Source organism: Vidua chalybeata, chromosome 1 (assembly GCF_026979565.1).
Source record: "Vidua chalybeata isolate OUT-0048 chromosome 1, bVidCha1 merged haplotype, whole genome shotgun sequence".
Lineage (NCBI taxonomy): Eukaryota > Metazoa > Chordata > Aves > Passeriformes > Viduidae > Vidua > Vidua chalybeata.
The window spans coordinates 32,131,475-32,153,009 of record NC_071530.1 but is presented as its reverse complement, the minus strand read 5'-3'; the positions used below and the strand labels follow the sequence as shown (position 1 = coordinate 32,153,009).

General features: G+C 39.6%; 1 protein-coding gene across 2 annotated transcripts in view; it reads left to right on the top strand.

Annotated features, from left to right (window-relative positions):
* Positions 1–21,535, top strand: part of IGF2BP3 (insulin like growth factor 2 mRNA binding protein 3) — a 112,763-nt gene that overhangs the window by 52,662 nt on the left and 38,566 nt on the right. For both annotated transcript variants that reach the window (XM_053962691.1, XM_053962700.1), the window contains 2 exons: positions 17,068–17,119; positions 17,213–17,276. In XM_053962691.1, coding sequence (XP_053818666.1) covers positions 17,068–17,119; positions 17,213–17,276 — 116 coding nt within the window. The remainder of the gene's footprint in view (positions 1–17,067; positions 17,120–17,212; positions 17,277–21,535) is intronic.

Sequence of the window (21,535 nt, the reverse complement as noted above, 5' to 3'; positions counted from 1 at the left end):
AGAGCTTTGTTTTCCCTTTTTCTTCAAATCACTGCACACCTACTTCTACAATGATTTTAATTTCCATTTAAGAACACAATAGAAAGTAGATTTGGAAAAACTAAAGGGAAGAAAAAATTCTTGTAATAATGTTTTTTTTCCTTACATACTTTGTATTTAAAGGGCAAATATGTTTACACAGCTGTACTTATTTGCTCCCCCAGTATGTGAACTATATGAAAGATGGATGATGTTTTGTGCCTATGCACTCATGTAAAGATTTATATTAAAAAATTATGTTTTGCTTTATGACCCCATTTCTGTCTTTTAATGCTGCATAACTTGCACTTCATAGTTGGCTCAAACTGAGAACAAAACTAAGGAGCTTGCAAACACCTTGGTACTGTTTCTAAAGCAATAGAGAATGATGAAGTGCAGAATCTAAGCATTCATTTTCTGGAGTATCTTGGATGATTTAAAAGTGAAATTTATTCAAGGATTTGATGAATATAGGCTTACTCTATGTCAGTTACTGATATATCAAATTATATTTGTAGATAAATAGTTTTAACAGAGAATATTCTCCCAGTGCTGAGTGGAATGGCTGTAGGTATTTCCCTTTATTTCACACTGCCACCTCCTTTGAGATGAACATCCTCCTCTCTGATACTTCTGTCTTTTTAGTCTCTTTACCCAAGTGTCTCTCTGGAGGCCTGGGTTTGCTCTTTGTGTGCTATTGTAAGAGGTATATGGAAACTTTGAGGGTATCTCCAGCAGGAAAAGTAAAACCTGACCAAGAAAAACCTAAGGGCATTAAGTCTTTCTACTGCCTTTCATGAAGATGGAAGTCTTCAAGTGGATAAAATGTTTCAGTACCTGTTGTGAAATGGTAGAAGTCTTAAGTATAAAATCCATGGTGACATGGGAAGGATATCTGGAGTGGTGATTGTCAAATTCATCTGACTGTACCATCTGACTGTACAGATTCAAAGGTTGACTTGAAATCACTGAAGTGTAGATGATTGTGCCTTAGGCTGGGTGAAATGACCTGGAATTTAAACCTTGAATAGCTCTAGTGATGGTGTTTCATATAACTGCTTAAAGAATTTGGGGACCCCACCAAAAGTCAAAACCAACTTCAGTCTAATGCATCAGACTAGTCTTGGTTCTGACATCAGGTAGCTGCAGTTGTTGAGGGGCAAGGTCTAGACTTGGTCCTCAGCTGCAGTCCTACTGTGACATGAGCACTGGTGGTTGGGTTGACTGGACTTCAGCAGCTATTGAAGGCCAGTGAAAGTGTTTGAACTTTAAGCCAATGTTCTGTGCATGCCGCTTTGTGTGTGTCCATATTGGCATTGTCTTCTTCAAAATAGTGCCTGTGGGGAAAACACCACAGGTGCCTCAATATTGAGATAAGGGAACACAAGTACAGGGTGTGTACATGTCCAAAGTACAGTATTCAGGTCACAGAGTTTTCTGTCTTATAAAAGGAGGTGCACAAATCCTGCTGTGTACTCTACAGCTGCTGTACATCTTTTCCTAAATTAGTAATTTTTGGTGTTGTAAAACTTTCCCCGGTAGACCTGTTCTCAGGTGCTGATGTGAGTTCTAGTCATATTTTTTGTTTTGCCTGAGGAGTATTTAGCTGTGAATACCTTTAGGAGGCCACTTGAACTGTATTTATAATAATAAACACAGTGCTATGACAAAATGCTGAATTCAGTAAACAATATTCCATATGTCCTACCAGACTTTGAGATGTCACTTTTAAAATGAACCAATTGTGAGTGAAGTGACCAATATTCATCCTATGCTAATGCTGTGCAGAGTTCTTTGAGATGTGTGTGCTGTGAACACATCCCACAACCTGTGTTTTTATGCCTGAAGCAGCTTCTTGAGTCAGTTTGCTCTTCCATGCAGAGTCCTGCTACCCTGCAAGTAGGAAGGATATGAATGAATATGTATAGTATGTTGTGTGTGTGTGGATATGCATTTATACACAGTAGGACACTATTTTAACTTCTAGAAAAAGTATATAGTTGGCTGCATGCACTCAAGCACAAGCAGCTGCCATCCACATCTCTAGCAGTGGCAGTGAAGACCTGTGCAGGAGTGTGGAGACAAATGGGGGGCTGGACCACTTCTGTGAACAAATTTAAGTTATCCCAAGGATGCATTTGCTTAGGCTTACATCTGCCAACTGCCAAAACTAATTTGAATGTTTTTCTAAGAGGTTTCTAGGAGAACAATATTCCATATTCCAATATTACTTAGGAGAATGTATTTACACGGTTAATATGACCAGTATCTTCACTAGCTTCATGTTTTTCTTGTTAAAGCTTGCTTTTAGCATTTCTCCTGTGATGAAAAGCCAGCCGAAGGTGTTACCTGTACCATAACAAGAAACAGATGAGAGGAAGTGGGTAATGGTTATTTGTTGGCTTTTAAAAAAATTATACCAAGTATTTATGTAACATGTAGTCACAGATGTAGTCAAGAGTGCAGATAAATCACGCTTCCTTTTCCCAGAATTTGGACAGAGATCTCTTGAGTTATTTCCTCCTTTCTTGTCTGAAGATATAAAAATACCACAGGCACTGAAGATTTTAACAAGAATTTTAATGCAGCCAAAACAGTAAGAAACATCACCTCATACAGGCATTGTTGTTCAGAGACTTAGGTTCTGTATCATTGTCACATCAGAATTTCTTTGTTAGGTGGATACTGGGAAGAAAAGAGGTAAGTTTTCTACTTAAAAAAAACCAATATGGATAGGGGTGAGGTGGAGGATAAGAGGAGTAAGTGATTTTTGATTCCCCCTGGAAAGCCCACTGCTTGGTTGTCTCATGTTAGATTCCTTCATATACGATGGCCTGTTCTTATAAATGTACTGAGGGGAAATTTTGTCCTCTAGTTTTAGTCAAGACTCATGGAAGGAAAAAAAAAATTAAAAAAGCACTATAATTTAGCGTTGAGATGACTTCAAGGAAAAAATTGAAAGTGGAGCAGTTGGTCCATCAGTCCAGAAGGCCTGGTCATTTTCTCATCTAGAAGTAGGTTGCTGACATTTTGTGAATGTTCATTCTTGTGAGGATTCTTCTGAAAGGTTCAAGGAAAAAAAATACCAGGAAAACTGAGAGTGAAATCTGTCTTGTCTGTCTCTGGCCATGCAGAAATGAACGTTAAATGAACCACTTTATACATTTAACCTTAGAAGATGCCAGTTGAATTGGATATCTAGGACTGTGTATTGAAATGGCTGCCAGAAAAAGGAGGGTCCAAGGTAATTTCTTGGAGTTAAGTCTGTCTGTGATAATGCCTGGTGTGTGCTTTAGGAGCTGTTCTGTGATGGCCATTGCTGATAGAGGTTAAGGAGTGCCCTGCATTGTCCTGGTGGGAGACAATGCAAGAAATAAAGTTTGCATGGTTCCTTGTCATGGTCTATTCATATTTTCAGAGCGTTAACCCTGAGGTGATTCCTTTATCATATTGGAAGGCATGAGAGCCTTCATTAACCACAAAGAGGGCACACCCTGTGCATGTTGTAGTGTGCAGAGGCAAAGTGTGTCTGCCTTAATTGTGCTTTTTGTTCCTGAACACCCCAGAGCTGGGCTGAAGGGTGACAAGGGGAAAGTCTGGGCTGGGTTTTCCCCCGCTTCTTCAAGAAAAAACTAATATGGTCATCAAAATGTATTGAACTACCTGCCTTTTTCTTGTGAAAGCTCACTATTGCAGATAAGGTTACATGCAGAAATTTTTCTGCATGCTAGTTGGGAATAACAGCAGATAAGTTGGAGCCTGCAGCTAAGATGAGCATGTTGGAGTGTCTGTTTACAAATCAAATATCTGCCTGGCATGGCCTGCCCTGGCAGCAGAGCTGTGTGTGCACTAAAATTAAAGAGGAGGCTGGAAAGGGAGACATTCCTTGTGTTCTGGGATGGTCTCATTGGTTCAACAGCATGTACCACTACTGTGCTGCTGGCATGGTAGCCAGCACAACTACAGTAGCACATTGTGCACTGGTGGGTAAGAACTCAACAATAAGGGACTGGAAAAGACCACTTTCCATAGAGAGGTTTTTAGAAGGCTGAATATTACCAAAATAATTTCACAAAGCTATATAATCTGAAAAGCAACTGAAGTGACTGGTCTTGATCTGCTGCCAGACCTCATGGGGTATTGCTTTCCACAGGCTGCTGCAGCATATTCGGCCATGTTACCCCATCCCATAATTTTTTACTGCCATAACTGAGCTTACTATTTGTGCTGATTTGAAAGTTAACCATGCTCTCAAGTAAGCAGAGGGAAAAGTGATTTTACTGTTGCTATGTGGCAGAATGGCCAAATGTGTGCATGTGTTTTTGGGGTGGTACAGAGTGTTTAGACTTTAAATACTAGCCAAGGGTGTTCAGGTTTCTAAGCTTGCCTCTGCACTTGGCAGCAGCTCCTGTAGTGTTGTCAGCCCTGCTGCCAGGGATGTTGTGATGTCCTGGAGGGGACAATATGGCAGCCTGTTAGTCTGAAACCCTCACATTCATTTAAAGTTGAAGACATTAAATGTTGGTAAAAGGTCCCCAATGCGTGGAGCATTTTGTCTTTTTAAAGTAAAAAACCCCTGTGATGTCCTCTGCTTCTCCTGTCTTGCAGTTTGGAGCAGTAAGTCAGCAGAAAGGTGCCGTTTGTAGTGCTTCCAGGAGCTGTGCTGGTGCAGAAGCCTGTTCTCCACATTCAGTGTCCATGTTTTATTTAGAGTCTTTGACACATTCTCATTGCTTATTGGGAAGTTTGCTTCTAGTTTCAGAGGAGAAGAGCATGGTTTGGGCTTTTGCATTTATTTTCTTGGCATTTAAATATTTCTCATCTCCTCTGGGATGCTGTGCTCTGTGTCTTGTGGTCTTTATTCATAATTTAAGAACCTTTCTTTACAGCAGAATATGTGCAACCAGGTCCCCTTTATTCAGTTGACTTGTGTCTGAAGACCATCTTGGAGTACCTCTGTGCTGAGCACAGCTCTGCTATGTTTATTAGAGGGTCTGTCATGCTTCTGATTCTCCACTCTGCTCCCCTGCTTTCAAGTATCCGGGTGATGAAAATCATGTTGTCAGTGTTGTCTTGTGTTTTCTGGCTTCAAGGCTTCTGGTATATGACTGTTTAAGCATGCTGAGCTATTTCTATCTCCTTGAAACCAAGCATCAGGGGGTGTAGTTTGTGTAAGGGTACATGGTTATAAGGGACTGTGCATTAGGTGACTTCTAAGGCTTCAGCTACTGTGTTTCTCCATCTTTCTCATTTTGGTTCATCCTATGTTTCCTTGGACTGGTAAGCTGTTCTTGTGTGGCCACTGACCTGGGATCCTGATCTTCCCATTTGCTCCCTTCTCTGACCTGGTTATGATGCATCTTGTCCCTAAATGCTGCTGTTGAGATTTTTTTGGATGGCTTTCATTATACCCCTCATTTTGCAAGCACCTCTAGAACTTATTGTTCCCACAGTAGCTGGAGACTTCATCAATGTCCGTTCCTACAAGGCACAGATCAAGTTCCCTCAGAAATCTCTCCTGACCACTCCTGACTCACTGTTCCCCTCCATCCCTAGAAGACCTGGCAATGGCTGGCCACTGGTCCTTGTGTCCATCCAGTCTCCCATCTAGTCTACACTTCCTTCAGCTGCCTGTTCTTCATTTTCATGTCTGGGCAGCCCTTGGCTACACCTGCAGGCTCTTTGGGCAACCCTGATTTGGTGCTGCTTGTCATGCACAGCTGCTGATCTCATGCAAAGGGTGAGTGCCTCTAAGGCTTCAAAATAAAGTTTTCCCCTGTTCTAACAGTCTTCTACTACTGCTCTCTGCATCTTCTTGCTATCCTTAGCTCTGAATAGAATGCTCATTCTTATCCAGATGCCATGAGCAAGGATTTAAAGATCTGTGGCTCCCTAAATATTCAACAGGCGAATAACCAAGATTTCTTAGTTCCTCTTACACCGCCTCCTCTTTTTTTCCATGTCAGTAGCACAGCACTGAAGTACTCTTTCCCTCAGTGCCTAAAAATCTAATTCCCCTTCTGTTGAGCTGAGTATTTAGCTATGAATCAGTGAAAAATCAGAATGAAATGTACATTCATACAGACGTATACTAGGATTTACACTCCTACTTCCCTTATTTTAAACAGTGCTGGCTTTTTAAATGTCAAAAAATTTAAATTTTAAGTTTTTTTAAGGAGAAGGAGTTGTTTTGATAAAGGGAACATAGTTTGTTGTATAGTAAATGTGAAAGTGGTAAATGGCATACAACTTCTCTATGCTCTGCAGTATTCTTCACCTTTACTCTTAAATTTTACTGCTACAGATTGTTTTTATTAATGTTCAGGGAATCATTGCTGTAGAGAGTTATAGTACTTTCAGCAGACGATGGCTTGTGCAGCTACTTATGGAGCAGCAATGAAACACAACTTGAGATACTTATACAAATATTTGTAGTGCCTGTTCAGAGCATAAGAAAGAGGCTGCATCAAAACTGAGTCCAGGCTTCTGGAAAACAGCAGGTTGGTGTTGATAGGTTTTTCTTAAGACCATGTGTATCAGTCCAGTCTAGTGTAAGCAAACTGCTCAGATCCTTGCACAAGGACGACTTTTGCAAAGGACAGCTCTGCTGAATAAAAGAACAGCAAACACCCCAAACCTGTATATCATCCATGTTATTTAATATTCCCTCTTTCCTCTATGAATCCCAATGCTTGTAAGGAATGAGGGTAGGTTTTTTTAGACCTATACAGTTATGGAGTAATAATTACTGCAGTATGAGTACAACAGTGTAAACTTGCTTCCTTTGTGATTGCATTTCTTTTGTTTCCCCTTTAAAATTATGGGAAACATTCTAATTTTATTATTAATGTGGTTGAAAAATAAGCTTCAGTGTATGAGAGTTTGCTGGGGACTGAATGCATTCTGCAAATGGAAAACTCACTGCTTTGTAGAAGGCTCTGAATGCAAGTAGATGGAAGTGAAGATCACTCTTACACCCTAGGTATAATTAACTCATTTAACTGTGGCCCTTTTCCTTGAATTGTTCCAGTGATCTTACTCTTCATTTGACTGCTCCTTCAGAACTGACTCTTAAGAGTAATTCATAGTCCATAAGCTGTCAGCTAATACTCAGCATTCACAGTGTGAATTGTTTTGTTTTGCTACATATAGGTCAAATGCGATTGACATAGTGCATCTCTTGAAAACTTAATTTCTAGTTTAGATAATTGCATTCAAAAATTTGTGGCTATTTGTAAACATCCTCTTAAACCTTACCTGTCAGATTAGTGCATGAGTTGGCCTTAATACTGGGATTCTTTAAGGTAGACTGGAAAATCTCACAGATCTTGGTAAATTTGTGTTTAACAATTTCATTATAATGTTTCTTTAACTTTAAGGGGGATTTTAGTAACTTGGTTTTGAGTGCTTAGAATATATGCATCTTAATTTTTATGACTGAGTGATTAGGTAGCCACTAGATTACGTGTTTTACCAGAGAAATTTTCTGCACTCAAAAAAACCTGTTTCCCCTTTGCTCCAAGGTTCATGTTTTTAAAGTCTGAAGGCTTTGACAGCATGTAGTTGTTGTTTGCAAAGATTTCATCTGTGTTAGCACTGTGGAAACCTTTACTGTGGATTTTATTTCAATTCAGTTTTGCAGCTCAAGTAACTCCAGCACTTGAAGGTGGTGTATTTGTTCTACCAGGATCACTCCTCGTTATAAAGTGTATATAATTTTTGCCTTTGTTTGATCCCAGGCTTCAGTTCTTGAGTCTTGCCTACAACTCCTTTCCACTTACTTTTTTCAGTGCCCAGTCCTCACAGTAGGGACTAGGTGAGGTTGCCCTCTTTCCTCCTGTTTCCCTGGAAACAGCCACACAAACGAGGAGAGGTGGGTTAAAAAGAAAAGGGAAAAAGTCTTCTGTGGGGACTGACTCGCATAATTTCAGGTATAGCTGGTACAACTGCTTGGGTAACTGGGCTGGTACAACTGCTTGGGTAACTGTCCTGTGAGTTACAGGACAGCTACTGATGGTCTGCACTCAGGGGCAGGAGTTTTGTCATGCCAGCATATCTAGGGAGGTGAAGTATATGGGTGTATACTGATGGCTTCAGGGAAAGTTTTGGATGAGGATATCCAGCACCGCAGCCCATGTGCCTATAAGCCTCTGTAAAAGCAAACAACAGCTCCATCCCTTCAGCTGTCTCTTGTATGTCAGAGCCTCATTGCTTAGAGGCCAAACCTGAAATGTCTGATCCACAGCAGTGCTCTCCTTAGTAGAACTGCTGGCAAGCCAGAGGCACGGCATGCATCCTATGGATGACCATTTGAAAAAGGGAGAAAGGGAATCTTGTAACTCCAGAAAAATGCTTCAATCTTTTTATAGTTTTTCCTGATTATAAAGAGATTTGAGATATTCATGAAGTGGTTCTTAAGGACTTATCTTTTTCCCAAAAGCTTGTAATTTTGCATCTTGTGCACAATAGAGGGAATGTCTCAGATGTGATCTCCATCTGAGTTATAATATACTTCCTTTTTATCTGCATTAATCTGTGAACTAAATCCATTTTGCAGGATTTTCCTCTGTGACTCCCTCTATAATTTTTGGATAGTTAAGCAGATCTTAGCAGAAATTCTTAATGTTAAAATATGGGACAACCTTCTTAGGAAAGATTTCCCTGGTATCAAGCTCTGGCTTGGCTCTGTTTCTACAAAGCACAGTCATATCTGTACCAGGGGGAACACTTTTCATTCATGTGGCCCCTTCTTGAAATTATGCCTGGGCCCTTGTGGAGAGATTTCTCAGAATTTGTAATTGTTGATAGCTTCCAAAAGATGATTTGAAAATTGATTTTTTTTTTTTTTTTTTAGTCTGACAGATATTTGTTATAATTGCAGGATTCCAGCTTTACAGAAGGCATTTTTTTGAGTGCACAAACTATTATTGTGCTGAAACTAAAAATATCAGGCTAGCACCAGCCTTGTAAAGCAGTAATGAAGTGGCATCAAGACTTTTAAATAGCTACAGAAAATAGCTTTTAAAAGTGCTATTTTTGCACACACAGACAAAGGAGAGTAAAGTGCATAGGAGAAATACAATTTTCCCTGATAAAGTTTGCAATTAAAAAGAACACATTTTCTGTAATGACATGGAAGTAGAAAAAATTGAGAGGACTGAAAGGTTGAAGGGGAAAGGAAAAACCATAGATGATTTTGTTCCAGTTTTCATGGCCCAGAGCAGGACATGGCAGCTTGCACTGTCAGGCTGGGCCACAGCCTTCCTGGTGGAGACCAGTGCTTGATGCCTCCACAGGAATGAGTTGAAACTGCCAATAAGGCACCAGCTGTATCTTGGTGTAGTGCTGTGAGTAAAGCAGAAAAATCATCTTTTAGCCCAGTGTATCTTCCAAACATTCTTTTAAAATTTGCTGATTCCCTTGCTTTTGTGTAATCTATCATTTAATCAGAGTTGGGTAATGAGTGTTCAGTGGATAGTAATGTTTTTACAACTTTTTTTTTTTCTTTCCCTTTGGCAAACTACAAATGACATCGTAGAAGTAGTGAAGAGTGTTTCCACTTAAGCTGGCCTCCTCAGTTCAAGAGGAGGCTGATGAACACGAGCTAGTGTTGCTGCTGCATCCTACTACGTTTCACAACACCCATCTGCCAGCTCGGCATGTGATCCTTGCCTCATGCCGAGCCGCAGAAACGTCCTGGTAGCCCGTCTGCCTGAGGAGGAGGGGGCCCCGACAGTGCCCACAAGGAGCTACTGGGAATGGGGATTAGCTCCATAAAACAGCAGTTCCTGCCTTAAGAACCAGTCAGTGTGACAGTGCTTTTTAATTTTCTGGAAATAAGGATGGGTACTGAATCAGGAGTGTTAGCATTAGTGTTAACCTAGTTCATAAACTCCAGTGTTACCTGAAACTGCTCTTGAAGTTATACCTTTAGTGTGAAGAGAGGGGAGATTAATGAAGTATTGTAGAAGATATTGTGAGGTGCTTAATTGTATTCAGATAATGTTGCATAAATACTTATTCTGTGTTTTCAAACTTGTTTTCATTTAATTTAGATGAAGGGTGAATAGAAGCTGCCAATTTGGCCACCTCTACATGATTCGTTATTTCATAATACCTGTATCATGTTCCCTCTCACTCCTTTCCAAACTGAATTATCCTGCTCCCTTTAATCTCTTTGCAAAGGAGGCCACCCATGCATCTCATAAGTGGGTTTTTTTTTGCTTTTCTCGTAAACATTTCTCAAGTACCTTTTCTAGCCTTGCAGACCATTTAATGCCATTTGTCAGCCTTGATACTACGATTTTTCTTTCTCCATCTCATGCATCCTTAGCATAATGTACACTAATCTTTCTTCCTTATCAGACATTAAAGAGACTATTTCCAGCTTAGGGTGTAATGTGGGAACATGAGAGCGCATGAGAACTTTTTTGTGTGATGTGTTCAGCATCTGGGCTAATTTTGTAGCCCAAAAATTTCTTTTGAAATTTCTTCTATTTTCAGAGCTTTATTAGAATATTCCCTCAGTGGATTTTTCTATTGTATCAGTTATTTTTTAGAAAAAAAGGAGAGAAAGGGAGTTTTGATACTGATGTTATCTGTAATGATTTATCATGCTGCTTATATTTGTTGGATTCTTTTTTTTTTTTAGAAACCAACCTTCTATTGGTAAATTATAGTAATTATACTTTAAGCAGTTTCTGACTTAGCAGATTCAAGGCAGATCCTTTAAAACATTATTTAATGTGGTTTTAAAGCATTTAGCCCTCTCTTTCCTTTACCTTTTTTTTTAATATACACAGGGTTGTGTGTGTATATATATAAAAATTTAAATGGTCCAGCAGTATTATCTGGAAATACTTAAACACATGTGGTATGTGGAGTTAGTTATAATAGTTGTACTCACAGTTGCATATGATGCTCTACCTGAGACCTATTTTCAGTTGCTTTCTATGTTTTGCTTAATTCAAAACACTGAAATTGAAATAGTCCACAACATCCCTTACCTCCTTATTTCTTTTAATTGAGCATTTCAGAAGTCCTACAGTGACAGCAAGGTAAATGAGGACCTAGTGTTTGCTCTTAGCGCTGTAGGGAGGGATGTTGGCTGGGGCCAGAGGGTGGCTCTGCTGTCACCAACAAGTCCAGCCTGTGCAGTGGAGATGAGCAGTCCGTAAGAGTTGTGACCCAGTTATTCACCACACACTTTCTTAATTTGGTAGCCAGTTGAGGACTTTACAAACCCTTTTGAGGAAGACAAACCCTTTTGGTTAGGGGAATTGAATTTGTTGCCATGGCAAACTGAATCCTGCACGTTCTGGTCTCTGGTTCTGTGCTAACCTTCCTAAGCAGAAGTTGCTATTAGTTGCTAACAGTGTCTTCAGATTGTCTTGTGATGAGCCTGAGGTCTTTCTTGCAGAAGTGCTGTGTTCCCCTTACTACCAGAAGTGGCTTTGAAGCTGCCCTTTGAACACACAGATGTGCTGAGCACTATGGAAAATCAAGCCCTTGGTGTCCAAATTGGTCACTCAATTAGTAGTTCCTTTGACAATTTTGTCTTTGTTCTCTGTGGTTCAGCATTACATTCTTAAAACCCTGGTAATGCCACCTAAACAGAATTGTATTATAGGGTAAACTTATTATTAGTTTTGAACATTTGGATATAACTGTAAGTTCCCAGGAGAAGAATTCACTCCAGGGTTTGTATGGGATGTGGTAAATAAGCCAGAGTTATTGTTTTCAGGCGCTGCCTTTCTGGTGTGTGCAAACAATGACTTCAGCAGCTTCCAGGCTTATTTTTCTGATTCTTCCAGACTATGGTCATGGTTTCATGAGACAGTAAACTGGGTTTTGGAGGGCCTACAAGATGAAAAACACCATCACCACACGCTGCAGTGCATTGAGCCATTGCAGACTGGCAATGCCTATTCAAATGCCTTCACGAAGCCTTTGGAAAAATAACTGTGTCCTGGCAGACTGAATTGGGTATTCCATGTCAATGCTACTTTGCCTTTACAAGGAACCAGCATGCTTTGACCTTTTTGGTGAAAATGGGCAAAGTTGCTATATTTGGGCTGTGGGGGGGTGGCAGTGATGCAGAGAGGCTGCCCAGGCTGAGAGATGCACTGCGTGACCTGGAGCTGAGCTCACCTGTCCACCACAATCTCTATTCAGGCAATGCAGTGTTATCCAATTATTACACCTTTCAAAAATAACCACCAGGAATTTATTAGGGGCTTCTTCATTTTAATTTTCCTTGTAAAGCCATGCTAACCGGGACCCTTGTTGAGGATATTGTTTCTTTTTACCAACCAAAAATAATGTCAGATTGAAGGTGCCTTGAGAAGCCTTTTTGCCATGGTCAGTTGTTGGCAGCTGGTGTGGCTGTGAGAGGAGCAGCACCTCTGCCAAGGTAATGTCACACCTCCAAGTCACAAAATGCCAGGTCTGCTCCTGCTGCACTGCAAATTGTAGTACGCCAGGGCCTGGGGGGGGGGCACATCACACTAGTTAGTGTCAATTAATATAATTAATGGAAAATGGCATTATGGTGATTTTTTTTTGTTTTGTTTTGTGGTTTTTTTTTTTGTTGTTTTGTTTTTTGTTTTTGTTTTTGTTTTTTTTGGGTTTTTTTGGGTTTTTTTTGGGTTTTTTTTTCTGGTTTTTTTTTGGGGGGGGGGTTTGTGGACTTAGGTATATCAATAAAGTACTTGAAATATGCAGATGGCATTTGTGTTTTAGCCAGGCTCAGTATCTGTGATATCAGCACTGCTCTTTACCCATCCACATCCTCCTTTCCTTACCTGGCTCTTTTGTTTTCCTTCACCACACCCTGCCCCCCCATTAAATCAAAATTGTTTGTTTGAGAAATCACATTGTACACTCAAAGTTTTTGCAGCCAAAAATTTCTATGTGGTTTTTCAACTGAATTACCCTAATACTTCTGTCTCTTTTAGCCCTTGCTATTTATGATTTCAGTTGTGTTGTCTAATTTTAATTCCTTGTCAACATGACACAGGAGTCATGGAAACAAGGGGGTGGTGGTGGTCTAATGGATTTGGTCTACATTAGTGGAGAAAATAACTTCAGGTTCTTCTGAAGCACCACAACAGCCCTGTGACATTCCTGTCACTAAGTGCATGTGTGAGAGAGAAACAGTATGGATAACTGTGCTTACAGACCAGATGTCTGGAGACTAATTTCCTTACAGTGTACAGCAGAAGTCCTACAGCACTATAAGATGATGTGTATAAAATAGTCTGCTCTGAAAGTGCAGAAAACCGCTGTGATATGTTCAAAAGTGCTACTTCTAAACCTGTGAAATTTGTTTGAGAACTGTGCTATTTTAACGTGTGCATCAAGCGCTTGGTTTCACTGAAGAGTAATGTTTCCTTCCTTTTTTTTCCATGTAAAGCAGCCTCGATTTGTGGGGCTTGGTGTAGGGTAATGCTGTTTATAATGAAGTCAGAATTGGCTTTTAGAGCCTGATGAATGAAAGTCCACAGTATAAGACTGCAGCTTTTTGTGAAAGAGACATCTGTGCTATAACAAGAGCAGGAGACCCAATTTAGACAACTGCTAGAAGGAGAGCTCAAGAAAAGGAAAGACCTTTTTTTCTAGCTTAGATTAAATATTTGTACAAATAAACTTTTCAGTTGCTCATCAGAATTGCTGCTGCACCACCAACTTGGCTTTGAATTTTGCTCTGATTGCCCAACAAGGCTGTACATGAAGAGTGTTACGGAAGAGCAGCTCAAACAAAACGTGTTTGTTTTGCAGCATGGGCTTTGTGCTAGAGAGAGAAATTTGGGGAGAAGGAAAAGATAGTGAGAGACATATGAAGAAATGAAAAATGTGAACAGAAACTGACTGTTGCAGTAAATACATGTGAAGCAAGAAACACGTGCTGGAATTGAGTTCTGTGCTTTGAAAGTGAGTTACAATAGAGGATCTGGCTTTGAATATGACTGCAATGACTTTCCCCAACTGGATCAGCTGGTTCATTTAAAAGCGTTCTTACCCATGAAGCTTAGTCCTCACACTCACTCACACATACCCCAACTGCTGCTGAAACTTTTGTACTAGTGCATTTTAAGTACAGTCTAGTTGAAAGGCTACCTCTGCAGTGTTGATCTCATTTAAAATCCTGTTGCATGAGGCTGATGGTGATGAAAATTCAAGTTTCTTCTGAAGACAGTGCTGTAGAGAGCAAGTATCTTTGGCCAAAGAGGATTGTTTCTCTTTTTGGTTAAAGCAAGCTCCAATCCTTTGAGGAAACTTCTCGTAAATCTGTTCAGTAAAGCAACTCTTAAAAAACATGGGAAACCAAATAACTTGGATTAAAGCCCAGATGGACACTGTCTCTGACCAAATGGATCAGAAGAGGATTAAGGAGCAGCATAAGTGGAGAACTCCTGCTGGAGAGAGGGGTGTGATGCTGAATATACCATTCTGGGCTGCTCCTCAGCATTAACAGCAAAGCAGTCTTTGGGTTCTTAGGCTCCTGGGAGCAGATGCAAGGGATAGTGTGTTAAGAAGTTTCTGATGGTTGATCACAAATGTATTTTAAAAGTTGTGTGGATTTAGCTTTAAAGCATTTCTTTTTGTAATGAAGATGGTGACTTTAATATGTGGATCACAATATAAAGGTGTGCTTAGCCCAGAATATAGATTTAATATAGAAATACCTTACAAAATATTGATTAGTTATTACCAAGCAAAACATAGAAAATATTGATTAATTGATTGGTGATTTGTGCCACAAACTGTTGTGGTACATTTGGTATTCTAGCACTGCTCTTTGCCTGTATGAATAAGGATGAAAATGAAATTGTGTTTTGAAATGATGCAGCTTTGGGGCAGAATGGCCATGAGCTGGTGGTCTGCACAGCTCAAACATAATAACAGCTAAACACACTTGCTCATGTTGTGGCACAGTCTGCAGTGTAGAACAGCACAGGTGTTGGCATACTGTAGGGACAAAGGAATTGCTTTATCAGACTAATGAACTCTTTGGTGTCTTATTTCAACTAAACATCTCAGAAAGGATCTCTAAGCCAGGAAAAGCTTTGCTTTTCTTGTTTTAAATCCCCGACCCCACCTGAGATTCTGTTCACCCACTGGTTTCAGTGGATCCCTTAAGCAGTCTGTGGAAGAAGGTTTTCCTCTAATCTCATGCTGTGGCTCTCTTGGCTTGTGTGAGGTACAGCTGCAGACCTGCAAGACCTCATAACTCTCCTACTCATCTGTGCCAGTGTTTTAATTGTCTTAAAAGCATCTTCCAGAGACTTTTAATATATTTTAATCCCCTGAAGCATATCTGCTTCAGTAATATTTAGCAAATTTCAGAGCAAACATTCACTTAGATTCCAATTGTCAGATCCGAGGAGCAGCAGAAAAATTATTTTTTAGGGGATTGAAAAGGCAAACTCTCAGACTAGGCTAATCTCTACTTGTAGACTGAGAGGACAATTAACAACTTGTCTATGAAAACAAAACTCTTGCCAAGAAAACTTACTAGAGTCCCTACACGAGGCATGAGGAAATTCTGCAGTTAGAAGCAGTAATGCAGTGCTCTAACTTGGTGAGCACTGCATTGACTTTTAAAACAACTATGTGCAGTTTAAACTTTAGTAGGTGGTAAAGAGTGGAAATTGCACTGATATAGGTTGTCTCCAGGTTTGGCATATAAACTGCAGTTTATCTTAGAAATATGTAGTAAAAGTATGTGGTAGATTGATAGATTATAATTTAGGAATTTTAATGTCATGAAGATGTCGACTGAATTTTACCTTTTTACATTTTTAGGGACTGGGGGTTTGTGCACACTTGATTGCTGGTTATAGCAAAGGGAAGTGTACTGCAACGGGAAGCAGCACAGATGCTTTTTTAATGCCTACTGCCTTCCTTTTATCTTTGCTTCCTTGTTTTCTTCCTTTCCTAAAGGGGTTTCCTCCCTTTCTTACTTACATTTCCCCTTAAGAGATTAGCTTAAGAAATGTCATTTTGGTTACAGGAGGGAGTGCAATCTTACCTTTTTCACTTCTTGGTGTAAATTGTGGACTTTTCCAGCATCAGTTAAATTTGAGACAAAACGTTAGGATGCAATACACCACAATGCTGCACTTATGTCTGTGCTAGTTACTGCCAGAGTCACCATTTTCTGCAACATTATTTCTCACCAGGAAGAAAATAAACTCTATACCATGTGAATTTTAGATGTGGTACAACTGTGGGTGTGTTAATGCTTTTACTGGAATACTCTGACGCCCTGATTTTTTCCTAGAAACTTGTATATTTCCCCCTTCTTCATCCTCCATTTGACAAGAATAAAACTACACAAAATACAAATACTTAATTTAGATTTCTTTTGCCCCTTGTCACATACATTTACCTGTTTCTTCCTAGCTTTCTACCAAAGGAAACATTAATTGTGACTTTCAAATAATGGTGAAGATACTGTTCTGAGTGGTTCCGCTGGCATGGTGATCTTTGAGAAATCTGCCAAATAATTGTGAAACAGCTCTTCATGCTGATTATTCTTGTTACTTTCTCTACATGGACACTTCCCCACTAAGGAAGAAAATAACACTTTTATGTACAACCTAAGTGTGTTGGGAGGAAAAACCCCAATAACTCCAAACTGGGACAAAGTTAGATATATGTTTTGGAATACATGGAGACAGTTTTATTTCTGATTTGCTGCTCTCTAATTTTTTCTGCCTCTGCTTTAGTCCACTCTGAGAACAGGTGACTTGGAGGTTTATTTTCAAAGCTTGGAATATACAGTCCAGTGTGCCTTCCTAAGGTTATACTTTGTATTTTCACATTAATGAAATTTTAAATGCAGACTTTCTGATATGAGAGAGAAAACAAGCAATGTGTACGTGTTATTCCTGGAATAATAATTTCTTCTTTATTGGAATGGCTGTCTTAAATTATCTGTATTCTCCTACAGTCATTTTTAAAATTTTGGTGGGTTTTAGAGGCTTTTTTGTTTTGTCAATCAGCTTTGAAATTTAAATCTGTAATTTCTTTTACCTCTTATAGGTGCTGGATAGTCTGTTAGCTCAGTATGGAACTGTGGAGAACTGTGAGCAAGGTACTGTTTCAACTCTCAATTTGCTTTTAAATTTGTAGTAGGAAGTGAGTGCACACTGAACTTACCCTCCTTTTGTTGCATTTTCCTTTCTAGTGAACACTGACACGGAGACTGCAGTTGTAAATGTAACATATGGCAATAAGGACCAGGCTAGACAGTAAGTATCTTATTTAGTCGTTTCTGTCACCTAACTTGCATTTTGGATTCCTGTTGTTGTGTCTTTATATGCGACTTTGCTTCTGATCACATCACCATTTTAACAATAAGTTAAGCTTTGACTTTTAAGAAAGTCTGTAATTCACCTTAATTAACAATCTTTTAAATCAACTTTTCTTTCATTTTGATAAAAAGTAAATTAATAATCTCAAAAAATTGAAAAATTGAAGACATTTACTATATTGGGGAGAGCAGAAAATTAATTTGCCAGTGAGAGACGATGGGAGTTACTGTTTAATGATATTTTTTAGCCATGTTTTAGTGATTCCCTCTTGCACTGTTCATTGTTTTGTGTCTGTTTCTTCACAAACAATCATAGCAAAAATAACAGGGGGAAAAAATGTAGCCGCTAACCAGAATACAGGGCTTTTTTATTAGAAAATTTAATTTGTTTCCAAACACAAAAAAGGCGTAATATGCATACCTAAAATAATTTATTTGGTATTTTTAAAATTTAGGCCACATTTTATGCTTGCTTATATCCTCAGTAATTGAGAACATTTAATCTAGATATTAAAATTTAAAAATATTTTACTTAATCATTGTGCATACTTTTCCTTTTAAAATCTGTATTATGTACCATGCTAAAGATTTAATTTTGCTTCTCTACCACAAAAAAGACTTGTATGGTTCTTAAGTTTTAACCTGGTGACATAAGCTTACTTCCTCTCTTTCTAGTCATAGCAGGTCAAACAAAACCAAACTCATGGAATAGCCTACAATGGTCTTTCTATTTTAACTTTGAAATTTCTGCCATCTTGTGGCAAACTAAAAACAGCAGTTAAGATGCAGAGTGTGCTTATGGTATGCATTAATTCAAAATTACAAATGAAATAATATTTGTACATATAATTAAGTAATTATCATCCGTGTGTAACTTGAATGCAACACATGTATTTAATCTTTCAAAGCATTAGGTTACTTGTAAATGTATTATAAACAAATGTGATGGGAAACTTGTGTCAGTGGTATCTCCTGTGTATGCTGGAGCTGAAGGAAACAATGTTTTCCTTGAATTCAATCTTTAACTTTTCTCAAAACCTGAATTGTTCTAACAAGTTCTTCAGGTTCTTCTGTTGCTTTTGATTCTGTTGATTAGTAATTAAGAAAGGCTGTATTTCTAGTGCTGAAGAAATTTACAATGGTGCAGTGTAACAGATTAATACTACATGTTCCAGTTTCTCCTTTGAAAATATAAGAAGGAAGTACTAAAAATACCATGGAAAGAAGCATGATATATTTTTTGAGCTGTCATCTGTGATGTGCATTCCTGGACTTGTGCACTCCCTTGTGAAGATGCAAACAACAGTTTCTTCCCCAACTTTATGTGCCAAAATTTAAGGTCCATCCCAAGGAAATGCTGGGATAAGCAAAGACTGTGAAGAAGTGTCTAAGATAATGTTTTCTTTTTCATAAGAAACCATGTGACACTAACTGAGAACCTCTTGAGTTTGAAGCAGGCAGATTGGCACGCAGCATGGATGTTGTAGGGGAGCTGAAGCGATACAGGTTGAATGATAGTAGGTTGGTTCCTTGGAATGGGTAGGGAAAGTGGAGGAGCATTGATGTGCATCTGTGAATGCTTTCACGTGACACAGGTTTTCTAAGCAGAGGAGTCCATATTATGTTCAAAAAATGTTAGCTGAGATTGTCTGAGTCTGGGAGGTGACCTTGCAACTGTTTAGAAATCCCTAGGAGAAATGGCTAGATCAAGGTGTTTTTAGGGAAAAAAAACCTGAGGAATTGGAATGAAGGCTCACTAGAGGATCTGCATGTGTGTGGGTTTTCCATAGTGACTGCAGTGCTGTTTCAGTGAAATGGTTTTCCCAGACATGACTTAGCTTTGCTGCTTGGAACTGGCTGTGGGGGACGACTGTGGCAGTGGAGAGGGAGTGTGCAAGTGTTGATAGCTGATAAAGGCAGTGCTGGGCATCCTATGAAGGACATGCAGTAACAAGAACTGACTTTATCGAAAGATGTTTAGGGTTGCAAAGAGTCAGCAGCTGGTAACAATCTTTGTAGTTTGGAATTCAGCTCTTTAGGGTAAATGGTGCTCTTTGCCACAGCTTTTGGATCAAACACCATGGCATGAAGATTTCTATGCTGCCACATACAGTGGGTCCCTAGTTCTAACTGCACCTCTGCTGTACTTTTTGCAATGCACACACTAACCTCACAGTAGTGTTGGCTGACAGAACATGCAGAGTTGGCTACTTCCCTGCTGCATATCTGTTATGGCATTGCCATGACTGTTGGAGTGTATACTGGCAGTGTGTGGTGAGGGTACTGTAACACAATCTGGAGATACTTTTGATAAGCAGTTCTAAGCAAGTGTGGTATGCATTGCTTGGAGGACAGTACTTTTGAATAAAACTTGTGGTTCCGCCCAGCTGGGAAACTGAGCTGCCTTCTGTCTTGCAAATTTAAGTAGTTGTGGCAGAGGTTTTTTTCCTCTAGGCTGGTACTACAGTTGTGGCATGTTCAGGTCTGCATCCAAAATTAACTTGGAAAATGAAAGCACTGAAGATTGCTGCAGTTGTTTTGAGAAAGCAGTCTTAGAGCACACAGCACTCAAAATCTGAGCTGTGCACAGTTCCTGACTTCTAGCTGGGACATAGGTCTGTGTCTTCGACCTGTTGTAGTGATACCTCTTTCCTAGCTGGAGAGGCACAGCCTGTCTTGTCAGAAAAAGCAGGATTCTGCTTCTGGCCAGAGCAAGGGAGCCAGCATGGCAGATCAGGTACTTTTTGGCAGCCCAGGAGCATTGTGGAGCGATGTGCAGAGCAATGTGTGGGCCTTGGAAAGCCGCCCTTTGCTCTCTAGCACTGTGGGTAGCAAAGAGAAGGCTGGCACTATCATGTCTGACACCACATCCCTCCTCTCCTCTCCTGCAAGCACTTGGGAGGAGGAAAGACTTGTTCCAGCTCTCAAACTGCCCCTGCTGCTCTCCTTCCCAGAAACTGGGAGAGGGCTTTATAAAGCATGTGCTCTGCTGTGGCATAGGCAATGACTGAATGCTGTGGTGGGTTGTGGAATATTTGGAAGAGAGGAGAGGGTGAGGCATAGAGCCTGGAGCCTGTGGTTCACCCTGAACAACCCAACCAGCTGCATGCAGGTGCTGAGGTGGCTTGGGGCATTCTTGCCAAAAGACAACCCCCCTTCTTCCGATATCAATCCCTGACTGCAACCAGCAGGACATGCTGACTGTGTCCTTGTGACATGCTGCCACCTAAATTATCTTCAAAAGTTATACCAACTTCTCTTTCCCTCCCCCAAAGATTCCAGGGTGTAGGATTCCAGTGTATATGCTACAAGATTTAGCTCTTTCCAGGATTTTGAAAGTCAACTGATGATCACCTCTTAATCAGAATACTTGCAAAAAAATTATTACCCTTTCAGTGAAGCACACATCTCTGTGTGTGTGTGTGCACAACATGCATCCTTGAATGAATGAACCCTCATTCACATAACTAATACTTTTACATGCCATTGTGGGTTGGGGCTAATGTTGCCATAGGAATGATAATACTGAAAATTCAGTGGTGTAGTGGTGTAAATTCAGTTTAGGTTTCGTTTTGGTTTTGTTTTCAGAAGTACTGGTGAAACCTATATTTTTATTTCATATAAAAAAATATTATGCTAAAGAAAATTTGCCATGTATGTCTTCTCATATGCAATTGTATCTGTTCAGGGATGAAAAAAGAAAAGTGGTATATGTAAAAGCTGCATGTGGGAGTCAAATATGTTCTCCTTCTATTGCTTAGTGTCATCACGCTATCAGGGGAAGAATGATTTCCAGCACGAGACTTGGGTGCTTTTACTGTAATAATTTATCTAGGGTGTTTAACTTCCACTAGCACAAAAGGGAGAAGAAGGCTGGGTGAGCATCCTCTTGTTGGGAGCTCATGAGGGGACAGTGGTGAGATGTCATTTTGATGGGAAAAACTCAGGAGAGTAATTTACAGAATACTTATTTAAAGGTTTAATTTTTATGTAGGAACTCTTGCTTCTGAGCAGGTGTCACATGAACATAAGCCAGGCTGTTATCCATCTTATCAGTACATAGGCAGTAGTTGCTGCAGTCTCTTAATGAATTAATTTTATTAAAAAATTCAGAACTATGCTAAGAGATTTCTGTGTACCAGCTCTTGCTGGTGTGTGAAATGGAAACATTTTCTGTTTCTACTAAGTATAAATTAT